At 41.9% G+C, this 24813-nt stretch overlaps 1 protein-coding gene across 2 annotated transcripts in view; it reads left to right on the forward strand.

The window, feature by feature from the left end:
* The window catches only part of adam10a (ADAM metallopeptidase domain 10a), a 114960-nt gene that overhangs the window by 26087 nt on the left and 64060 nt on the right, over positions 1-24813 (forward strand). For both annotated transcript variants that reach the window (XR_013963797.1, XM_080759326.1), the window contains exon 2: positions 4329-4479. Coding sequence is in view for 1 of the 2 variants with exons in the window: in XM_080759326.1 (XP_080615452.1) it covers positions 4329-4479 (151 nt within the window). In the remaining variant the exon portion in view is untranslated. The remainder of the gene's footprint in view (positions 1-4328; positions 4480-24813) is intronic.

Consider the following 24813-nt stretch of genomic DNA (forward strand, 5'->3'; position numbering starts at 1 on the left):
TTGCCGGTCAATGTATCTGACCAAATCCGCAAACCTCGCTCTTCTGCCCTGCCGCTCTTTGACATCGTAGGCTACATCACGCCAGCGTTCTTTCATTCTGTATGGCAGTTTAGACACCACCGTTCACAGGTTGGTTGGGTTGTCCATCTCTTCCAAATAGTCTATGTCTTCCATAGTGTTGTGACATCCAATTAAAAACATTGCATAGGCACTTAAAGCCTTTCCATCGTCGGACTTGATCGTCGGCCATTTGAGGGCTTTATCAATGTACGCACTGGCGATCCTTAGTTCATCCCCATAGTGCTTATGGAGAAGTTGCTTCGCTACTTGGTAACCTTTCCTCGACGGCATGTGAGCACAGCTGCGAACTAACTCTTGGGGTTCACCAGCTGTGAATTGTTCCAAGAAGTACAACTTGTCTTGATCAGTGTCAGCCTTTTGTTCTACTGAGTGCTCGAACGCTCTGATGAAAGATTTGTACTGCAATGCATCGCCCTTGAACACAGGAATATCTTTGATTGGTAACTGGGATTGCTTCTGTTGTCTAACAAGCAACTCTGTTATTGCATTCTGTTTCTGCAGGACTTCTATTATGCCATCACCTCTGGTGCCCTGGTTGAAACTGTGATGAACTCCTTGTAATACTTGTGGTGGTACTTGTGACTGCATCATTTGTGACTGCATCATTTTTGACTGTACATTTACTGGTTGTACACTGCTGGCTCTGTCCTGCTTCACACTCCAATGCTGTGGTCTTTGTGATGCCAGATAGCTATTCATACCATCTTCCTGTCTTTCATATTCTTTGAGTACTTTTATTTTTGCGCTGCTTGCAGCTAATGCAGCTTCCATATCGAGCTCCTCTTTTTTAGCTTTAATTTCCTCAAACTTAGATTTAAGTTCCGATTCTTCTTTTGCAAGCTGCTGTTTTTTCTTGAGTCCCGCGGAAAGTTCAAGCAGTGCTGCGTGCTCGGCCTCTTGTCTAACACGCGTTGACGACACTCGCGACGCTGTTGAAGCACGACTTACTTCAGACCCACCTTTGCGGGCACCTCCGGTGTCCTTGACACTAACCTGTGATACACTATCATTTGGTTTAACTCCATCTTGCAGGTTATTTTCATCACCACAACCTTTCATCATTCTCAACATATCCTGCCCTGCAATCCAATTTGTAACTGCATCCATGAACTGGTGTAGATTTGCCTTTTTGGGTTCGAACCACATATCTTGATCCGCTATTCTTTCATCCTCAGGCAAAAGACTTGAAACTTCGTTATTGAAATGAAAGAACTCATCATAAGCATGTGCAAAATCACCTTTGTACACATCTTTCACATGTTGCAAGTTTTGAACATCATCCATCAATGGCTCTATCTCATTCATTTTACTTGTAAGAGCTCCCAATCTCTGTCTCCTTAATGCAATGCTTTTTAGCAATTTCTCTTCTGCTGCTTTCTCAGTCTGTCTGCGAGACTGTCTGCGTGACCTTCCTCCCTCCACACCTTCAGATTCCTTTTCTTTTTCATCAGCCATTTTATCAATTGTAGAGTAGAATGCTCAAGTTGCATGCAAAAGCTTAAAAGCACTTTGTATAGTCACTCTTCTTAATCAAACAAGTGCAAAACAACTTCTCAAGTGATGCAAAACTCCACATGGCTGAATGAAAGCTTGAAATTATGCTCACATGGAGAGAGCCACAGTCAATAAAGCGTAGAAGAGAAGTCCAATCCACTTAGCTTCACAAATCCAGGTAGTATCTTCGTGTCACAAAGCACATAGAAAATGGGAATATTTTTAATACCTTGTCTTGGAAATCACTTGAAAAGAATACTCCGGTTACTGCCTTTCCTTCAGGTGAACTTGTTTTCCTCCAAAAATGTCCAGGCAAGTTCCAACTGTAGCTCATTAGCTCAGTTTTTTGACTAATTGTAGTGGCACTCCGTCTAAATGTTCTTTCAAAATGTACCACTTGGTGGAGTAGACCTCACAAAAACACAAAACAGTAGTTGTACGCAAACGACAGGACAAAAATAACTTTTCATCAAAAGGTTTTACTGGGAAAAAACACCAAAAATTACAGAGTCCAATGTATGGTCAAAAAACTGTGTTGCTTCCTTCTGTGTCTGACTCCAACTGACTACAAGACTGTGACATCAAACAGAAATACACACAGGTGCCTCAAACGGGTCCAAATTAGCTCCCAATAACATCAAAGGACAATTAGGTCACACTCAGAACAGGTCAGCTAGACCTTTGTAAACACACACATGACACTCATGAGATGCAATCAAATAACCAGCATAGCTTTTTAACCTTTTTTTTAACCAAAATAATTATTAATCTTAATCATGAATTCACTTAAACATAAACATTGACAATTGGCACCTACACTTTGGTTATTGATTAATAATATTAGCCACACTGTGTCAACAGATTGAGTCATTGTCTAACGAGATGAAGAATTCACATATAAACGTTCTTCCAATCAATTTCTAGATTAATGTTGGGGCTAATAGTGAAGACAGAGCAATCACTTGTCCTATGCTTTTTAACACACACACACACACACACACACACACACACACACACACACACACACACACACACACACACACACACACACAATCAATAGTAGTTTGACTCGGTTCTACAGAGACGGTGAGTAAACGTCTTAACGTCTTCTTAATGTCACATTCCTACATTTTGTATAGTCAAGAGAAAGCTCTGCTAAAACAATGGGACAAAAAGCCCAGAGGGGGGCTTGTTGTTTCCATTGTGCTAATGTGCTCAATTCATCAGCAAGACATACAATTCATAACGCATCAGTAAAAGCTCCAGCGGCAGCAAAAGGTGTATTTGCAGAAACGGGGGCACTGGTGCCATTCTTTAACCCATTCTGGACGGGAACCCCATTTTGGTGTTTCAAGCATTATGTTATACTTACAACAATAGCAGATCTACAAGCTCATAGCACGGCACCGAGTGCCGCGCTACAAGCTTGTAGATCTGCTATTTAAAAAAATCGTGAACATATGGCACAAATCTTTGAGTATCTATTCTTTCAGAGCGACCGTTTTTAACTAAAATCTTTGCTTCTGGGGGAGTCCCTGCAACAACATATTTTCAGATGGGAGTTGGTGGCCAAATTCATATAATTCTCGTGGTCCATGCATTAAATAGTTTGAGAACCACTGATATAGAAACATATTTTTTTCAGAAAACTATCATGATTTAGAAGACATTTGTAGAATCGTCCTCGGGTCTAAATGTTTCACCTGAAGACTTGTGAGATGGTGAGGTGACATTGTTATTTTTGAGAACACGCAACCACTTTTCTTCTTTGATTTCGGTGGTGAAAGCCGTGAGCGTGACTTTTTCTTGTATTTAGGCATCCCGACAATTTGGAAGCTGTTCTTCAGACATCAGGTTTTTAAGGGTTTTGTTTCATAGTTGGCTTTCATTTCCCCAGCAGCACTGTTGTTCACTCTGTGTCTGTTTGTGTGGTTGTTTGTCACAATTACAACATTTCACCTGGCGATTAATTGTCGCTCAAATAATTGTGATTATCGATCAAATTGACTTTCTGACGTTGAACATTGGAATAAATACATGAATCTTTTTGGTTTTTATAAGATTTTTTTATAATGTTAAAATACCACAATGTTTTTCTACTCGGAGTCATGGGAGGGCTGTGGGCGTAGCGGAAACCAGTCTGTGTCTCATGAGAGGTCTGTGGGCAGATCAGAAACCAGTCTGTTCACACAGTGGCTGGCTGGCTGGCATGCAGTGGGGTCATGATGGCTACTCTCTACAGCCTGCCTGGCAGGCAGTGGGGTCATGATGGCTGCTCTCTACAGCCTGTCTGGCAGGCAGTGGGGTCATGATGGCTGCTCTCTGCAGCCTGTCTGGCAGGCAGTGGGGTCATGATGGCTGCTCTCTACAGCCTGTCTGGCAGGCAGTGGGGTCATGATGGCTGCTCTCTGCGGCCTGTCTGGCAGGCAGTGGGGTCATGATGGCTGCTCTCTACAGCCTGCCTGCCTGGCTGGCTGGCAGTGGGGTCATGATGGCTGCTCTCTACAGCCTGCCTGGCTGGCTGGCAGTGGGGTCATGATGGCTTGCTGGCAGGCCATTGGCCAGACAGGAGGCAGACAACGTAGCAGACGAGGCATATCAGTCAGAACTAGGTGGCGCAAAGTCGATTTATGGTCGCTTACATTTCATGTAAGCATGAGTGTTGTGAGGTCAGGTAAAACCTGACAAAAAAAAGAAAATAAATGTGAGTACTTTTTCCACCACTGATAATGTGTTTGTTTGATTGTTTTCAGGTCAGTTCGAGAGGCCTCTCAACAAATACATCCGCCACCACGAGGGCCTGTCCTACGACACCGCCGCGCTGCACAGCAGTCACCAGAGAGCCAGGAGAGCCCTGGCACACCACGACAAGGTGCTGCAGCTGGACTTCCACTCTCACGGAAGGTTAGAACACCAGACACGTTTTACACTTAAAAGTAAAACTCTAGGGATTATATGCACCCAATATTCGGCCACGGGAACTGTTCGGGCCGAATAGTGAAAAGCATATTCGTCGGTATTCGGTTCGGTTGATGTTTTAGCCAGAAACCGAATAGTCGAATAACCGGGGTTACCTTAACCTTAACCGTTTTCTTGTGATGATGTGATCAAAACGCGGCGTCAAGCACGCCGTACACGCGTTCCTGTACGTAGTAACAAAGGTACGGCGACGATGGCAGTGGTACAAAAACTGGTAAAAAGGAAGAAAAAAACAACAACAAGCACTATCCGTTGTGCATCTGTCCCCCCCTTTCTTTCTATTTGTTTTAAAATTTACAATCTCATTTTTGTGTTGCATTCACAAAATGCATTGTGTCATTTGTGTGTAAATCATATCGACCTCCAGGGTCGATATGAAATGCCCTCTCCAGCTTCAGTATTCTCCACTTTGGTGTAGCCTCACATAATAATTTATACAACGTTCCTCTTTCTTCTTTTTCCTTTTTGTTTTCTCCGTTCTAATTTATCAGTGGTGGAAAAAAGTGCTAAAACTTTGTACTTTAAATTGCAGACCTACAAGCTCACAAAGCCGAATAGGGCAGAAGTGGTAAATAATCGAAATCTCCAAAGTACTGTAACTAGTAACTAAAGCTCTCAAATAAATGTAGTGTAGGAGTAAAAGTACAATATTTTGGCTCTGAAATGTAGTGGAGTAGAAGTAAAAGTACTGACAATTGGAAATACTCCAGTTAACCCATTTTGGGCGGGAACCCCTTTTGGTGTTCTAAGCATTATGTTATACTTTAGCTATTGCAAAATAGCAGATCTACAAGCTCACAAGCTATTTTTGAGAAATCGTGAAAATGTGGCACAAATCTTTGAATATACGTATATTATTTTAGAGCGAACGTTTTTAACAGAAATATTTGCTTCTGGGGGGTCCCTAGAACAACATATTTTCAGATGGGGGTCGGCGCCCAAATACATATAATTCCTTGACATGAAAAAGGTTGAGAACCACTGACATAGGGTTTTCAGAAAACTGTTTAGAAGACTCTTTTTTAATCAACCTCAGTCCAAAATGTAATGTAAGTAAAAGTACCTCAAAATTGTACTTGAGTTACTTTCCACCACTGTAATTTATATTATAGCCAGGCTTATGTTTCTTATGCCTTTTGTGACATTATAATTAGCCTCTTCTCTTCCTCCAGTCAAGAGGGAGAGAATCTACTGCTTGTCTTGGAGCCATTTTGGACTAATCAATGGAAGAAATCGTTAGACAGAGCCCATCCTTTCTGTAGCAAGAACAAACTCTAGTCATGATGTTCTTGTGTGTGTCCTTGTGCTGGTAATTTCACTCATTTAGACCTTAGACATTGCATAAAGTTGTCGGCTCTGTTTTCCTGTAAAAGTGGAAGTGGTGTAGTATAAGAAAATGCGTTGTAAGCAACGCATTGATTATTCTTTTTTGAAGAACTTAGAAGGAGCGTTGATGACCTTATCCGGAGGCTTTTCTAGCAGCATGGGCCCCTTGTGTACCAAACACCAGAGCCCTCGGGCTCCTGAGAGAAGCTCTTAAGTTTAAGCGCCAGTGGGCGGGGCACCAATTTAGGCTCTGAGTGCCTATTATAAAGTAAGAAAGAATTTGTAATTCTATTATGCATGTAATGTGCATGTCATCACCTGTACAACAGATTAGAGGAATTTTCAAAATATGGATGATTTTTTTTAAAGAATTTCAAAAAAGAAAAATGAAAATATTGGCCTCGTTACGTCCATGGCACCCACTACAAAGACGGCAATATTTCGGGATCACGTCCATGGCTACCAAGGAGTTAAAGGGACCCTTTTTGCAAAAGAATATATCTCTGCTGTCGGGAGGAAACCTCTTAACTCCAAAATCTTCATTTTTCAGGAAATGGAAAAAACACATTTTAAATTTTTCAGAAATTGAAGAAAACCTTATATTTTTGAAACAAAGCAATACTGCCTCATCAAAGTTGGTATTGTGACTTTGTATTTTATCAGATACTTGCATGTGTCATTATATTATCACCACTTTACCCGAATACAGCTCAAGTGGAGTTAGGTGATTTTCTCTGCCATTGATGGTAAAAAACCTCTTAACTCCACTGACAATTGATCTCCAAGTTTGATTATCACACACACACGCTCGCACCCACAGTCGCGCACACAGAGAGAGAGAAACTGTCATTATTTTTGCTGAGCTGCAGTCAGTGCCCCCACAGAGCAGTGGAGTTAAGTGTTTCTACTGACAGTTAGGTCAATGGTATAAGATTATGTAGTGATATAATACCATCTAAATAGCAGCCAGTCATTTACTGCCAGTTGACTTCTGTGCTTTGGTACGATTGATGCACGACTACCCCATGACATACTTCCATAGAAGACATGCTTGCTGACTGAAATCGGTTGTGGCGACTGAGAACATTAATCCACGCATCTTCTATTATGGACCAATAACTAAAAGAGGTGCCCGTGGGTCCTATACGGCGGTGCGCGTTGGGCACTGGCCTACTTGGAATGATGCAAGTTGGAAATGCATGCCCCGCCCAGATCCCTTTCATGCCCGAAGTCAGATTTCTGTATCTGTCTCTCTGTGTCCCTTTATTCCTATATATGGAGTTCTGTGTCAGCCATGCCCAATTATGGAGTGTTGGGATGTCAGAACAGGCCAGCTTATTGAGTTCTGTGTCGTGCATGCCCAAAAATATGCAGTGTTGTGAGGTCGTAAACAGGCACAGCTCCACATATGGACCCTGGCCAGGGGCCGGTCCAGAGCCCGGGCAGAGGCCTTTTGGAGGTGGTTCTGGACAACGTTGGGTCCGACCGACTCGACAACGGGAACTGCACTCCCTGTGGTGGTGTAGAACGCGTGTGTCGTATTTGAAGTCCGTGGGGCGAACGGTTCTCGACAGTGGTTGAAAGTAACTAAGTACTTTTAGTACAATGTTGAGGTATTTGAACTTTACTTGAGTATTTCCAATTTCCAGTACTTCTACTTCTACTGTACTTTGGCGATTTAAATTTTAATTAGAAAAACATACATTAACCACAATGTGTCACATTGCGACGCATTGTGAGTTTGTAGATCGGCTATTTTCAATAGATTTTCTACACATTTTGAACTTGTGAAACCACTGGTTCTCGAGTTAATGTGGATTACAGACATACAGTCGTACACACAGAGATGTATTGGTGCAGATAACCCCACTTCCTCTCATCTCATCTGCTCAAGTTTTGAACCAACTCCAAATAAAAGTGAAAGGAGTTGGGAGGCATGGGGAGTTGGGGACAGATCTAACCGGAACGTTGTTGCCAGCCGAGTGCGGTGCGCTCACACTGCAGGGCACAAGGTGTAATAAGACTTCTCCATTTCCACTAATGATGCCCGGTGGACGCCGTGTTCTGGATTTCAGCTATTCCCACTGATATACTGTACCTCAAAAGGCAACATGTCTCTCTCCCCCCGTCCCCCTTTTTTACACCAGCCATCATAGTTTCATAGTGCCTCCAGGACTTGAAGCCGGAAAATCAGATTTACCTCCCAACATACCATCCAACATTTCCCCTCTCGTGGTGTTTTGGTTCCTTTCACATCCTCTCTGTTATACACAACACGCACGCACGCAGAGACAGTGACAGCATGCCATGCACGCACACACGCACTTGCTTTTTTTGCTTGTAGCCTATATCTTTATATCTGCTATTTGTATAGCCAACTTATAAAATATGGTTAAAGTGATTTTGACGCTATTATAATTGCAAATTCTGCCGTGGACCCCCTGGTACCCCCCCCAACTCATTTAGAGCATCCTGACGTTGCACCCTAGACCCTACCAGGCATGGCGGCATGAAAATCTAGTAGCAGATTAATTGAAACCAGTGTTTTCCATAATTGTATTTCTTTATTATACCTCATAGGGAAATTAGTTTTGATCCAGTGCTGCAGACATTAAAAAAAGCTACTATAAAATCCACAGTAAAAACAATACAATCCTCAGTAGACTTAAAGAATGATCATTAACCACTTAAACCCTATAGTACTGTGACCGGAGTCCCTCAGGGGTCTATCCTCCACCGCCTCCTTTTTTTGTTTTTGAGGGGTGCCAGCCCGTCCAGATTTTGGTGTGGTATGCACAAACTTTGTCCTGCACAAATATTACATTACAATTGACAATGAATGGACAATTTTAAGTCAGTGTCTGAGCAAATAGGCATAGTAGGTGTTTATTTTACTTTATGAGGTGTGATTTATTTTTCTTTATCTCGACACCAAATGTCCAAAAACAGCCCATCTACAAAATGGCAGATCTGCAAGCTCACAATGCATCGCGCTGCAACATGATTGTTGCACTGAAACACAAGCATGATGTTCATCCACCGTATGAACCTATCAAAACACAAGCATGATGTTCATCCACCGTATGAACCTATCAAAAGACAAGCATGATGTTCATCCACCGTATGAACCTATCAAAAGACAAGCATGATGTTCATCCACCGTATGAACCTATCAAAACACAAGCATGATGTTCATCCACCGTATGAACCTATCAAAACACAAGCATGATGTTCATCCACCGTATGAACCTATCAAAACACAAGCATGATGTTCATCCACCGTATGAACCTATCAAACACAAGCATGATGTTCATCCACCGTATGAACCTATCAAAACACAAGCATGATGTTCATCCACCGTATGAACCTATCAAAACACAAGCATGATGTTCATCCACCGTATGAACCTATCAAAACACAAGCATGATGTTCATCCACCGTATGAACCTATCAAAACACAAGCATGATGTTCATCCACCGTATGAACCTATCAAAACACAAGCATGATGTTCATCCACCGTATGAACCTATCAAAACACAAGCATGATGTTCATCCACCGTATGAACCTATCAAAAGCTGCCCATCCACATCACAATGCCTGTGGCTTAGAGGTGTAACGATACTTTTTAACAGCGATGTGATGCGTATCGCAGTGGTTGATGATACGATACGTGGACGATATTGGTTCATTATGGCGATACGATACAATTCAATGATTTGAAATCGATACAGTAACTATTTAGCAAAGAATTTAAATATCTGTGGATAGTGCTGTTTTTTAAGGGAAAATGTATGAATTTTGATATAAATAAGTAAACAGTGATTCTCTGGAAAATACATATACATTAATGTAATTAAGCCCCCTCTTCTTAATATTGCTAAATACCACGCACAAAAACATAGTATTGATACAAACGATTATTTGCATTGCAAAACAATACAATACGATACAAAGTCAATGTTGCTGTTTTCGATATACTTCGATTCTTGAAATTAAAATCGATTTTTCGATGCAGTTACTATGTCGTTACACCCCTACTGTGGCTAGAGCAGGTGACCACTAGACAAGGCATGATAGCAGCCAGAGGATCTTGTAGGCGGGGGGATGGGCGTGAGTGAGCCCTCGTCTGTTTGGAGGTGGTCAAAAAAAAGCTAAACAAAACAAAATCATAACTTGCATTTGTGTGTGCATGTGTGGCGTGCGTGCCTGCATGCATGTGTGTGGAGTCTCGGGCTTGAGTCAGAGATGTATAAGGCCCAATTATACCATAACTGCCATTTGGAATTAAGGTATCAAGGAATCAAGTAGTTGCAATGGGAGTTGGAGGCCATATTTCTTTGTGGTGCTAATAATAATTAATAATAATAATGCTAATGCAGTTGTTCTCAAACATTTTTGGGAACCACTGCTCTAGTCCATGGCTTCTCAACGTTTTTGGCTGGGGACCCCCGGGAATGCTTTGGCCATGTCTCGCGTTTTGTAAAGAAAATCTTGTTATCTGCCTAACGATGATGTCACTGGTGGACGGGTTGCTGAACTGCCCACAGTCCTCCTATGAGACACAGACTGAGTAGAACTAAATTGTGCCATTTTATCATGATTATTAGTGAGGACCTATTATATGAAGCTAGGTTGAAAAGTGGTCCTTTAAGGAAAGTGTATGTAAACTCTTAATTTCCATTTTCCAGCCATTCAGTTGCAAATCATTTGGCGACTTTAATGCTTAGTTTGAGGTATAAAGTACAGCAGCCTTGTGTTCCTAAAACAGAAAGATTGGGTATTGGGTAAGACTGACGTTATGTATCTTTCACTGCTTTGTCTCAACCATTACTCAATGGCTCTGGTCTCATCCACCGCGGTAGATATTTTGACATTCCGTTTCTGTCCATAGGAGTGGTTGCACCACTCAAAAAAAATCCACAGTATAAAGTGTGTTGCAATTTCAGTTGCATTGACCAATCCACCAAGGAGACAAATTGACGAGTACAGCCTTGACAAGGAGTTTTGTTCGGTTAATAATAGTAGAATTGACTAATTTACACAAACAGGCAGTGGATTGTATTACTTGACAGTGACGTGAGCAGGACAGTAACTCTGCACCACTGGTTGTACTGTAGGGCTGATTGGGGACTTTCCAGCAGTACAGTCAGTCGGGGTCATGTGGTGTTACGCCAGGCCACCATTCATGCTTCTTTGTGTTGTGAAAGTGGCAATGTTATGTTGTGTGTTTAGTTAAGTGCCCTGCGTGTCTGTCTCAGGACAGGGATGACATGGGCCATCCATGGTGACGGGGCGGCGGTGGCTCAGGGGTAGAGTGACCGGATGGTAACCGCAAGGTTCCCAGTTGGAACCCTGTGGGCTCCCCCAGATTTAGTGTCGAAGTGTCCTTGAGCAAGACCGTAGCGACTTTAAGCAGCGACGGCTACGGCAGTCGGATACGGCAACCGGAAATGGATCAGTGCTCGATACATAAACCTGCTTGCCGTCACAGCCCTTTCTACTACGGGAGAAGCTACACTTACACGTAGTGTCTACAACGCCATGTCATTACCATGTTCCTCTTCCTCTTTCCACTGCTGATCATGTCCAGCACATGTAAGAATTAAGCAATATCGGCAAGTTAGCTGACGCGCGACGTGGTGTTTAAAAATGCTGCATAGACGCGTCACCATGCATGGGAACCAATGTCGCCGACGACTGCTTGCTTAACGCTTTTGACAGCTACGGCGACGGCGTCACAGCTCCCGTACTTCCGCCTAGCGGAGCCGTCCTGAAAACAGTCGTTGCTTAAAGTCCCTATTGAACCCCTAATTGCTCCTGATGTGCTGGTTGGTGCCTTGCATGGTTTCCTCCGGCATCTGTGTGTGAATGGGTGAATGTAATGCACAATCTATGTTGGATAAAGGCGCTATATAAATGTACCATTTACCGTTTATGGTGACGCTGCATTCAATTCAATACAATACAAAGGAGCTTAATAATTGGCCTGAGAAAACATACATTGCCAAAGCAAGTGTCAAAATACAATAAAAACGGTTGAAAATGGGGAAAGTATATACAGTTGGAGACGGTGTAAACATTGCATCGTATATTTTGAAACGAATAGCAGCAATCTTTTGAAGTCTTCCTCTAGTCTAAACTATTGAAATGGTATTAAATGGTATACAAAATAAAAGAACAAAAAGCCTCAAATGTAAATGTTTGTAAGAGTAGCAGCTCTGTAGGTCTAGAGGTCTGTACTCGATGCAGGCAGTAGTCCTTATGGTGGTTCGCACATTGTTGTATTTCTCCCTCTTATACAGTTTACCTGCCGAGTTCTAGATTTTCTTTTATATTTAGTTTTAGTCATCATTGTATGGCTTAGTTTTTATTTCATTTTTATTCAGTTGTCCCCAGTGTAAAACGGTAGTCGGCGAACATGCATTTGTCATACTTTTAGTCAACGAAGTCAACACTAAACACCACGCTGCTTCGAGCTCGTAGATCTGCTTCTTTTGCAATCTTTTACATTTTGAATCCTGAAAAGTTAAAGTTTTGGACATTCAAGGTTTTTTTCCCACCACGCAGACAGAGACGATATACAGTATACTCCCAGAGTTAAATGACTCCTTTTGTTCAGACAGACAGACGGGACGACGTGCGCCTGTCTTTCTTTCGTCTGTTTTTTGGTTGCCGGGAGGTTTTGTTTTATGCAATGGTGTCAGATCTTTGGGAGCAATGTTAAAGAATGGAAGCTGACTTTATCCATGTTGCTGAAGTGTATTGAAAGCTGTTGTAGCCGTGGACAGGAACTCCTTTTTTTCCATGGGAGTGGGAGGCTAGTAGCCCATTCAGACCTGTGGACGCATCTGTGTCACCTTATAGCTTTCAACCACTTGACATGAAATAGTTTTGAGCACCACTGACATAGAAACAGAGGCTTTTCAGAAAACCGTCATGATTTAGAAGACGTTTAGTAGAATATGGTCTCAGGGTCTTTAATGGGCTAGTCTTCTGTCTCGCTGTGTCGGAGCTCTATGAGTGTCAGATGCTAGATCACTTGTGTGCAGCATGCTGGACTTGCAGGGCCTGAATTATTCATCAAGTCAGCTGCCTGGCCCCTTAGCCCATTTAGACCTGGGAACGATAAATCCTGACAGTTTTCTGAAAAACCTTTACATGTCAAGTACCCCCAAGATTATATGTAATTGGCCGCTGACCCCCATCTGAAAATATGTTGTTCCTGGGACCCCCTCCCCCAGAAGGAAGGATTTGAGTTAAAAACATTGGCTCTGAAAGAATATATATTCAAAGATTTGCACAACTTTTTCATGATTTTTCAAAAATAGCAGACCTACAAGCTTGTATGAGCTTGTAGATCTGCTATTTTTCAATAGCTAAAGTATATCATAATGCTTCAAACACCAAAAGGGGTTCCTGCCCAGAATGGGTTAGTCTAGCTCAGCGCTCGCTGCCTGCTGCCTCTCTGTTATAAACCTCTTCCGTTTCTTTTTGTCCTGTCAGGCTCGCTCGGGGGAAAATAGCCGATCTATACAAGCTCACGTCGCATCGCGTCCGCGTTACTATACGCACTCTCGGGTTTGAAGATCGGCTGTTTTCGCCTCGCAAACACCACCGTGCGTCAGAACATTAATTCATTTTTTCATAATTTCAGTAGCCAAAACAAAATATATACACACTATCAATAATTATTCACTATTTCCTATCAATAATTACACACCCCGTGAAGCCTTGAATGAAAAGATTTGTTTAGTTTTTAATCGCATTCCTAAGCCAATACATTTGAGGACCCTCTAATTTCCCTGTGTGTAAAATTTGATGTCTTAGGAAAGAAGTCATTTTTTTGTGTGAACTACTCCTTTAAGTTTTGCCTATTATCTACCTAGCTTGGACTAGTGTGTGACACTGTGATATTATCAAGCAGGGTGTTAAAAAAACACACACACCCAAAAAGTTAAAATATGGAGATAATAGCTTTCTGCCTTACAGCGTTGATATTCATAATTATTGTTATTAACTCTCCGTCAGCTCCTTTCCTGTCAAAAAGGTGCCCCTTATTTCTAACCCACTCTACCAGTTTGCAATAATTGAATCCATTTATCTGGTTTCTGTTTCAGAACCTTCCTCTATTATTTCTGTCAGTATTATTACGTATTAAAAATGACAGCAGTGCTATTATCTATTATATTAACACTAAAGAACCTGCAACTAGCCAATTTTCCTTTTATATTACTCGACATGCATAAAGATTAAGTCTTCTATTTATTTTTATTTTTGGCAGCTGCCTATAAGAGAGCGTCTGACTAAATTGACGGCCACACAGTAGTAATTCAGATTTCTGTTCATTTGGACTGTTGAGAATCATTAATTGATTTGCATTTTGTATCACTCCCATTAAAACATATGTACATACTTTTTTACAGACTAGGCTAGGGGTTGGGCCGTATTCATTTTGTACCGTCAAACAGTCTCCCAAAATGACTGATTATACTAATTAGGGGTGATTAAAAAACGACCAATCCAACTGCACAGAGCTTGAGGGAAGAAGGGAGCCAATGCAGATGTCACAGATATCTCCCACTGTGGGTAGACTGGGTGTTGTTTAGACACTTCCACATGTACCCAGTCTTAACCACATGAGGACTATATAGAGAGCGTCGCAGTTCCACCCCCTTTCATGACGACAGCAGGCCCAGGAAATAATTCCCCATTCATTTTTTCCCATAGTATTTATTTAAAGATCTGTAAGCCTCGAACAAAGCCATCTCGGATGGTGACAAATCATGACAACAAACACAATTCACCCTTTGTCAAGTCCCGCCCGTGTTTGTGCCCCTATCTTCGCACCCATTGGTTGCCGTTTCGTGGTTGGACAAAAAATCCTGTCTCTCTCCATCCACTACCATTGAAATAATAATGTTTTTCAGTTGCTTCGTATTGATATTCTGTGCATTCAGTTCTTATTTTAAACTTTGTGCCAGTAAAAAGGAACATCACAGGTGCATCATGGTGACTGCAGGGCATATCATGTTTGTTTTTAGTTTTTTCCAAAAATGATGTTTTAGCAAATTCAACATAAACAAGGCGGAACCAGGGCGGAACAAGACAGAAAGTGCCTGCTGGTTAGTCAGTCAGGGACCAATCAGAAGGCTGACAAAAAGTGAATTTTGGGCCGAACAAATAATTTGAAAGAAGAAAAAAAAAGGGCAGGGTACAACACTTTCCTTCTTTGTAATTGGTGGGCTGACTCACATGCACCCAAGCTGTATGTTTTTGGATGCCTACGTCTCTACATTGCTCCATTTCACAAAGAAGTACAAATAAACACAGACTCTCTTGTACTGACTGCGATCGATAAAGCGAACGTCTGCATGTCTGCACACACATTGATTCTGTGTGTCTTGCAACGACGGGTGGCGGACCACTCGCTGTGTGTGTGTGTGTGTGTGTGTGTGTGTGTCGATGAGCAGTGTTGTTTTTGGCAGCAAATTTTAGTTTTAGACATAGTCACATTTTAGTCACCTGGAATGTTTTAGTGTTAGTCTAGTTTTAGTCGACATACATAATCATCAAGACTTTTTTCTGGTGGGCCTTGATGCTGTTGTAATGACTGTTTTTACACTTGCTGAAGATAGACGATCTACAAGCTTGCGACGCGTTGTGAGCTTGTAGATCGGCTATTTTCAGCATGCAACCAATTGTAAAATGACTCATACTGGATCTCTGGATTTCGATATCTGATATAATGAATTGCTGTTATGGCCGATAACTGATAGCCTATCCGATGTCGATATGATCTCATTCTGTATTAAAAATATATCATTATTTTGGTCATTCTGAAAAAAAGGCTGCATTTGAACAAAAGCAACGCCTCTTTATTCCAAAAGTAGGCATTCACCGTTATTGAAATGTTGGCTCATATCCCAAAGTAAACAGCTTTGGATGTAGTGTTGTTTTTTAAATGTTCCAACTATTGACTCTTTCGAAAGCTTCCCCAGAAAACACTGATATAATTTGCAGCCTTCATCATCAACAAAAGGCTTTTTCTGGCTTTATAAAAAATATTTTTCAACATAATTATAATAAAATTAAATATCTGCTAAATCCGATTTTACCGATTTAATTGGTTTAATGCCAATATCGGCCAATACTGAGGTGTTGCCGATTAATCTCCCATCACTAATAAGGACTTCCACTATTCATGACTTGAGATGGAGGCAGATGATTGGCTGTGGAGACAGAGGACAGGGTGAGATGGAGGCAGATGATTGGCTGTGGAGACAGAGGACAGGGTGAGATGGAGGCAGATGATTGGCTGTGGAGACAGAGGAAGCAAGCTGGAAACACGGCATAAAGCGACGCGGTTCAAGCTCTATTATACTATTTGCTATAGTATTTATGTTTTATTTAAATCCTGAAAAGTAACAGTTTTCCCTGACAAACACGATCTGTGTTTATTGTCACTTCAGCTTATATCATATACAAATACTAGAAGATTTTAAGACAGTGAAAAATGCTCCAAAGGGATCTCCCATTCTTTATAAGAGAGCAGTATCTTTTTAGATTAACTTGGCTTCACACTGACACTCACTTCTCACAGGACCAATGCCAGGCACATAACATAAATTGCATTTGTTATGTATAACAAATTGCATTTCTTATGTACCCCCAGTCCCAGGATAATGATACATCATCTGCTCTATGCAACAAAAAAAAAACAACCTGTAACTGTAACTTGTCTTTTAGATGGGAGAGAGTGTCAGACTTCAAAGTCTTCTAGTCTAGTGTAGCAGCATAGGCATAAGATAACAGTCTTCTAGTCTAGTGTAGCTGCGTATACGCATACGATAACAGACTACCACAAACTCACTGTAGGGTGAGCACAGGCTAATGACTATTCATGGGGATTTATAACTACCCCCAGGCCCGCTCAAAGCAGCTGAGAGGATTCTGTCATGAGTTTAAAGCCCCTGTGTGTGTGTGTGTGTGTGTGTGTGTGTGTGTGTGTGTGTGTGTGTGTGTGTGTGTGTGTGTGTGTGTGTGTGTGTGTGTGTGTGTGTGTGTGTGTGTGTGTGTGTGTGCGCGCGACTGCATGCGAGCGAGTCCATATGATTATCCTCTTGTTCTTCAAACATGCTGCAGTAAAAAAGGCAAAGAAAAAAGGGGCATCACATGAGGTGCTTATGACCCATTCTCTTCCCATGGAACACAGAGGAGTTCAGTCATACTCTCTCACAGATTAGCCTCAGGTGGGAGGGCTGGAACATTCCACAGACATTACTCACATGCAGTGTAATCAGCCATCTATTGATTGCACCCATGGATCTAACAGCCAACGTGTGCATGACTTATCTCGTCTATATCGTATTATACAATAACAGCATAGCGCAGTGGAGCAGTTGAGCTAAAACAAGTCATGTATTAATCATCCACAATGCCCGATTTGAGCCTTTGTAGTCCCATGTAGCTACTAGTCCTTTTTGCACATTAACACTAATTATGTCACGTCTTTTGTAATTACATTTTTTGTATTTGTTTTTCACAATTGTACTAGGTTCAGTACAAAGCAGCATCAACATTTATAAACCTTACAAATAGCCAGTCCAAGAAACGTTAACGGTTAAAATGAAAATAAAAGAAGCAGAAAATAATCCATCCCGTGTCTCTTTCCCGTGTGTTAGGCGACCCATCGCGGTCCCGTCGCTTGTCGCATTAGTATTAATCATACCTTCCGTTGTTGTCGATCACATCGAGAGTGTTTTGGCTATATCTAGCTACTTCAGCCACATCCGGGATAACATCCTGTCCGTCGCTAAATGTGCTCCGCTGCTATATAAATCGCTGGGTGCTCTGATTTAATGGACCCCGGGCGTTCAGTTCAGTATATTCACCTGCGAATGAGCTAAGAATGATTCCTCTCATCTCTACAGAGTCTTGGTTTTACACAAAAGTACTCAAACTGACCTGAAACAAACAACTCGGTTCAGTGTTTTAGTGAATCAGTGGTGGAAAAATCTTTTAATCGACATTCTTTCAGAGCAAACGTTTTTTAATTCAACTCATTTGCTTCTGAGGAGGTTCCCTGGAACAACATATTTTCAGATGGGGGTCGGCGTGAAAAAAAAAAAAAAGGTTTGATAACCACTGACATAGAAACATGGGTTTTTCAGAAACTGTCAGGATTTAGAAGACATTTGTAGAATCATCCTCCGTTATAAATGGGTTAAAGGACTCAACGTATATTCATATAATTGGTCGTTCATGATAAAAATACCAGGTACGTTTTCCAGCACCAGGGAATGAGTGATAATGCCCCAGAGGTGTGGTGGCGCTGTGATCCAATCTTTGAACCCTACCAGCCACTGCAACTAACACAGACATGATAGAAGACTTCTTAACGCGACGTCCCCTCAGCTTGTTTGTCATCCTGGTTGAACCCATTAAAGTCACCGGCCTCTCCTCTCTTTATTAATGGCTCCTCCAGCAATCCATAATGACCTCATGACTTCATCTATTTCCTCTCATAACTAGACAGAGCTCGCACCAATGCATCAACCACGGGACGCTGATCACAGCGTGCTGACAATACTACTACATACTAGGCATGTAACGATTCACTCAACTCACGATACGATTCGTATCACGATATGAGGTTCACGATGCGATTTTTCACGATATTTTAAACAAAACATATTTTCCAGAAAACCTTAATAACTCACGATCTAAATTCCTGCCTAATTATAAAAAAAGATCCTGTGTTTAGTCGCTAGTCGCGATAGATAGTTGTTGTCGATCGCATCTTTAGTGTTGTGGCTATTGTTAGCTGCTACACACACATTCACAACAACATCCGGTCCGTCGGTAAAAGTGGTCCAGGCGCATTGGGCACATTTTAATAATGGATTAAATAGGCCTGGGCCCTTAAAGGTGTAGGGAAACGGAAATGGTGATCATTTTATTTTGAAGATTCAGACGGTTTCAACATGAAACACCGGTCTGAAGTTTCTGAACCAATCAGAGTGTTGCATCCCTTCAGGCGATGGGACGGTAGCTATGCTATACGCAGCAGCATGGTGTGTGTTTGTTTACAAGTCAGATAGTTGGCCAGCTGTACCAGTTTACTGTTATGTGGCTTATTTCTACCCTATAATGTTTTCAGATACATATTTTAGCGTGATGATTAAGTTGAAACCGAATAATACACTATCTGGATGTTATCTTGAATGGGAATTAAAACAGAGGATTTCTGTAATCAGTAGCAGCTGTGCGGCACGGATGCGCCGATATGGGGAATTAAACGGGTGAGCTTCATTTGTATTGGCTTTTATCAATGTGTATCTCTACACGTCATCACGTAGCACATTTTCGTTTTCAGGAAGTAATAAAAAATAGAATATGTCCATTTTTTTGGCATCCATTGTTAGGTATGCCCATATGATGACCACGGATATGGTCTAAATGTGTGAAATTTTCATTTCACTACGCCTTTAAGGTGTTAACAATGAACAGAGTTTAATGTTTGTTTTTGTCTGTCACTGAGCAAATCGGCATATGTTATGATATCACAATAATGTAAGATGATAAGGGTTGGGTTAGGATTGTTCTATGTCCATTTGTACACTCTCAGAGTTAAATGAACATTGATTTTATAATATAAATTGGGGTCCTAGAGATAGAAATGCCATTAAATAGGGGTCCGTAGACTGATGCATGTCAAACTGGGGGTCCTTGAAATTAAACGGGTTGAGAATCTCTGCTAGAGCTGTAAAAATCTTCTCTTATGGGGGTCTCTGGCATATCTCTTCAAATGGGGGGTCTGTGGGATAATTAGTATCAATTTGGGGTTCCTTGACATGAAACAGTTTGGGAACCACTGTTCTAAATCCCAGGAGTTTTCTGAAAAAAGCATATGTTGATGTGGTTATGTCTGCTTTTGTGTTGGGAGGGGTTGGTCCCTAGTGAGTGATTTATTTATTTTTTGCTGTACAGTCATATATTGTTTTTCCGTTGATCACCCAACCAGCATGATTTCATTTAAGATAACGTTGCAGTATAGGGCAGAAAAAACTCCATATTTTAAAGTTTTCTGTAATTATTTTCCCCCGTAAAATTACTGCCCTGCATGATCATATTACAGCTTCACACACAAGCATCAAAAGAGGCAGATCCACTTGAGCTTGTAGTTCTGCTACTTTAGCTGTTTTTCAATGTGTGTCCTGACAAGAGGAGGGACAGACAGTAAGCTCACTAGGCTGCCAGGGGATGGGGAGAGAGATGGGGGGGTGACATGCAGTCGGGATCAGGAGTCGAACCCGTGGCACACTGCCAGACTGGACTACCAGCCACGGTGCACCAGGGCTCCATACTAACTTTTTTCACCACCGTCGCGGAACCGTCCCAAAATACAATTTGAACTGTCCCGAAGTAAATGTATACCGTCCCGGGAATTTATTTTTACAAAAAAGCACCACTCAAATTGTGAAATTAACTGTATTCCTATTGTAATATAAATACAATTAAGCCAAACAAATAATGTACTGCATGTATTGTATACATGCAGTACATTATTTGTTTGGCTTCATGTTTCTTCTGTAGATACACTGATTTAGTCAAAATGCTTGGTTAAAAATGTTAATCCAATTAATCAGAGGCTTTGTAATTCATTAATCTAAATTAATCACATTTTAATCGCATATCAATATTCGACCTGAGAACAGTGATATTTATTTTCAAATGGATTTTGTTATTTTGGTGTACCAGTGAATCAATGAATAGTGACTACAGTAGCTTATAAAACTTTGGTGTAGGCTACTTGATCAAGACCAACAGATAACGTGCAGCAATGCAGGTATATGAATACCTCAATCCTCCTCCTGTCAGTCTTCACTGTAACTATCAATAAAGGCACAAAAGAAAACGATATATCTTTAAAAAAAAAAAAGCTTTAGGATTAAAAGCAGCATTTTACAGTAGACTCAGTTGGGGCGTGCCGGTGTCAGAAATAGCTGACGTACAAGCCCACAACGTGTTGCAGCACGACGCATTGTGAGCTTGTACGTCAGCTGTTTCTGCTTGTCCATCAGCTGGAAATGAAAGTACTAAAGATGTGAGAAGATTAAGAGTAAAAAAGGCTAGATTTATACGGTGTCGTGTGCAAGTGTCGCGCACCGGAAATAGGTGATGTACAAGCTTGTATACAACAGCTATTTCTGGTGTATACACACAGCACCTTAACCCATTTAGACCTGACAGTAGAATCTACAAAATGTTTTATAAATCCTAACAGTATTCTGAAAAACCTGTTTCTATGTCAGTGGTGCTCAGCTCAACCTTTTTCATTTCAAGGACGCCCAGAAATATATATTTGCCCGTGGACCCCCATCTGAACCCCCCCCCCCCCCCCAGAAGCAAAGATTTGAGTTAAAAACGTTTGCTCTGAAAGAATATATGTGGCCAAAGTTGACTGAGGGACTGCCATTGGATTTTTTTGAATTTTCGTTTGTTTCATGTCCTATGAAAGCAGGGAATCATAGCTTCAAATTGACATATTAGTTGTTCAGTTTGACCACCGGTTTTGGAGATATGGCTTATAGAGTAATGTCTTGCAGAAAACAGCGAGTTGAGAAAACAGGCTTGAAAGGTTCACTTCTGTGGTCTCTTAACATTACACCTATACAGTAGTTACATGTCGATTTCAGCTCTGACATTTATTTCAGACATGCTCTAGTATGTGAAGAGTCTGCCCGTGCTATTAACTCATTTTGGATAAAATATAAATACATTTCAGTTTTTTTCCTCTGGTGAAAGGCTGGAGGTTGCACGATGGCAGGCTCTCAGTCAAATCTGGTCACATATATTCAAAGATTTGCACCACATTTTCACGATTAAAAAAAATAGAGAGCTATTTTCAATAGCTAAAGTGTAACATAATGCTTAAAACACCAAAAGGGGTTCCTGTTCTGAATGGGTTAAAGGACAACCTTTTTTCAACCAAGGTTCATGTTTTAGTTTGTTATCAGAGAAAGTAAAAGATGAGTGTGACATCTGGCCACAAAAGATTAGGAGATCTATTGAATGAGAAGGGGGAGGTTTCAAACTGACATTGAGCCTAGGACGCACACTCAGTAGCTCCTGTGATCTTTGGGGGCTAGATGCACCGACCGCTGAGTTGGTTAAAGTTACCTTTGAACAGCCACTGCACCGACCGCTGAGTTGGTTAAAGTTACCTTTGAACAGCCACTGCACCGACCGCTGAGTTGGTTAAAGTTACCTTTGAACAGCCACTGCACCGACCGCTGAGTTGGTTAAAGTTACCTTTGAACAGCCTTGAACAGCCACTGCACCGATTGCTGAGTTGGTTAAAGTTACCTTTGAACAGCCTTGAACAGCCACTGCACCGACCGCTGAGTTGGTTAAAGTTACCTTTGAACAGCCACTGCACCGATCGCTGAGTTGGTTAAAGTTACCTTTGAACAGCCACTGCACCGACCGCTGAGTTGGTTAAAGTTACCTTTGAACAGCCTTGAACAGCCACTGCACCGATCGCTGAGTTGGTTAAAGTTACCTTTGAACAGCCTTGAACAGCCACTGCACCGACCGCTGAGTTGGTTAAAGTTACCTTTGAACAGCCACTGCACCGATCGCTGAGTTGGTTAAAGTTACCTTTGAACAGCCACTGCACCGATCGCTGAGTTGGTTAAAGTTACCTTTGAACAGCCACTGCACCGATCGCTGAGTTGGTTAAAGTTACCTTTGAACAGCCACTGCACCGATCGCTGAGTTGGTTAAAGTTACCTTTGAACAGCCACTGCACCGACCGCTGAGTTGGTTAAAGTTACCTTTGAACAGCCTTGAACAGCCACTGCACCGATCGCTGAGTTGGTTAAAGTTACCTTTGAACAGCCTTGAACAGCCACTGCACCGACCGCTGAGTTGGTTAAAGTTACCTTTGAACAGCCACTGCACCGATCGCTGAGTTGGTTAAAGTTACCTTTGAACAGCCACTGCACCGACCGCTGAGTTGGTTAAAGTTACCTTTGAACAGCCACTGCACCGATCGCTGAGTTGGTTAAAGTTACCTTTGAACAGCCACTGCACCGATCGCTGAGTTGGTTAAAGTTACCTTTGAACAGCCACTGCACCGATCGCTGAGTTGGTTAAAGTTACCTTTGAACAGCCACTGCACCGATCGCTGAGTTGGTTAAAGTTACCTTTGAACAGCCACTGCACCGATCGCTGAGTTGGTTAAAGTTACCTTTGAACAGCCACTGCACCGACCGCTGAGTTGGTTAAAGTTATCTTTGAACAGCCACTGCACCGACCGCTGAGTTGGTTAAAGTTACCTTTGAACAGCCACTGCACCGTATACTGTACCATTCTGTCCGGTGGATTGCCCAGGCCAGTATGACTTAAAACTGATTCAAAACGTGGATTAAACAATGAAAACATAACTCGGGCAACTCGTGAATCGCAGGGAAAGTGTTCTACAATAATTTACTCAGGCAAATCGTGAATATTAGTCAAAGTGTTGACCAGTATATCTCCAAGCCCTCACAATGACATTTTTCACAGCTGGGTGTGGTCACACACTAGGCTGCCGAGATTAATTCAACGAGACACACGAACATAGAGGTTGTCACAATAGCACATTTTCTACAGCTCAATACTATACCAGCTCATGTACAGTGTGTGCCAAACAATACCGTGTCTCAAATAGCCTAATTATACCACCATGCCCACAGGCTCAGAAATACCAGAATTTGATATGTTTATCAACTGCACTGTACACAATCACCCTACTCGTCTGTTTAAAGTACTGGGTAGGTTTATTGCTTGAAGAAAGGAGAAGAAGCAAGTAATAATTGTATGCAATAGGAAGGCCTGAAAACGTTTGCTTGCTGCTGGGGAAAAACTGAAAAATAAACAAGAATCCTTTTGGATACAACATGAGTGCTGGTATTCTTTTCTAGGTTATTCTTTTTTTAATAATATTTTTTTTCATCCCACGATTTTGCAACCCATTTGTTTTCACCCAGTGTCAATTATCTAATGTAATCCTGGGCGCTGCACTTCCTCTGCCAACCTGGGGGGGGGACACACTAACCTCATGCTTCCTTCTATGCATGAGGAGTGCAATCTATGCATTGATGAAGGCTCGCTCTGCGTATACTCTCCCTTGCAAGTCACTCTGTCTGGATAAGAACGTTGTCTGCTGAATGCCTAAAAACTGTCATGGTCCTGGGTTCGATTCCCACTGGGGACGCTGTGGGTGCTGGCGGCGTGTTTCCTCCTCCGCGTCATCAGTGCCCAGGACGCCGGTGTCGACTGTTCGCCGCTTCACCTCCCAATGTGTGAATGAACGAACCATTGTAAAGCGCTTTGAGCACTTGGAAAAGAGCTATAAAAATGCAATTTATAAAAATGCAATTCATTATGACTCAAACTAAAATCAAAATGTGCTGTCAAAATCAACACAGGCTAGGAGGAGTCTCCTGGACTGGTGTCTGTGGAAGTGACGTCATTCTCCTGGCTACTATCGTCTCACTCTCTCTTGCTTACGTCCCCAGATACAGATGCTTGTTTGTAACATGCTCATACTGACAGATGTTCTGTGGTACTACAGATAACACTCTGGTGTCCTCTCTCCTGGGACCTCTACAGTCACAGAGAGGAAGCTGAGCATATACTGGCCATGCTTTCCGCACTTTTGTGGAAAAATTACATTGAATGTCAAATAGTCTAGTCCCCGATTATAATACGATCCCGTTTTTTTCCCATTGGATAAAGAAAACGTAGTCTTATGTTCAGCACAATAGGGTAACCTCGGGTTGTCCTGGCATTTAGCCCAAGACCGACCTTGGCACACACAGTCTCCTCTCTGGTCAAGAGCACCTGTGTCTGAGAGTCACCAGGCACATGTCAGCTGCATCG

The sequence above is a fragment of the Protomyctophum bolini genome, assembly GCF_963924005.1.
Source record: "Protomyctophum bolini genome assembly, chromosome: 1".
NCBI lineage: Eukaryota > Metazoa > Chordata > Actinopteri > Myctophiformes > Myctophidae > Protomyctophum > Protomyctophum bolini.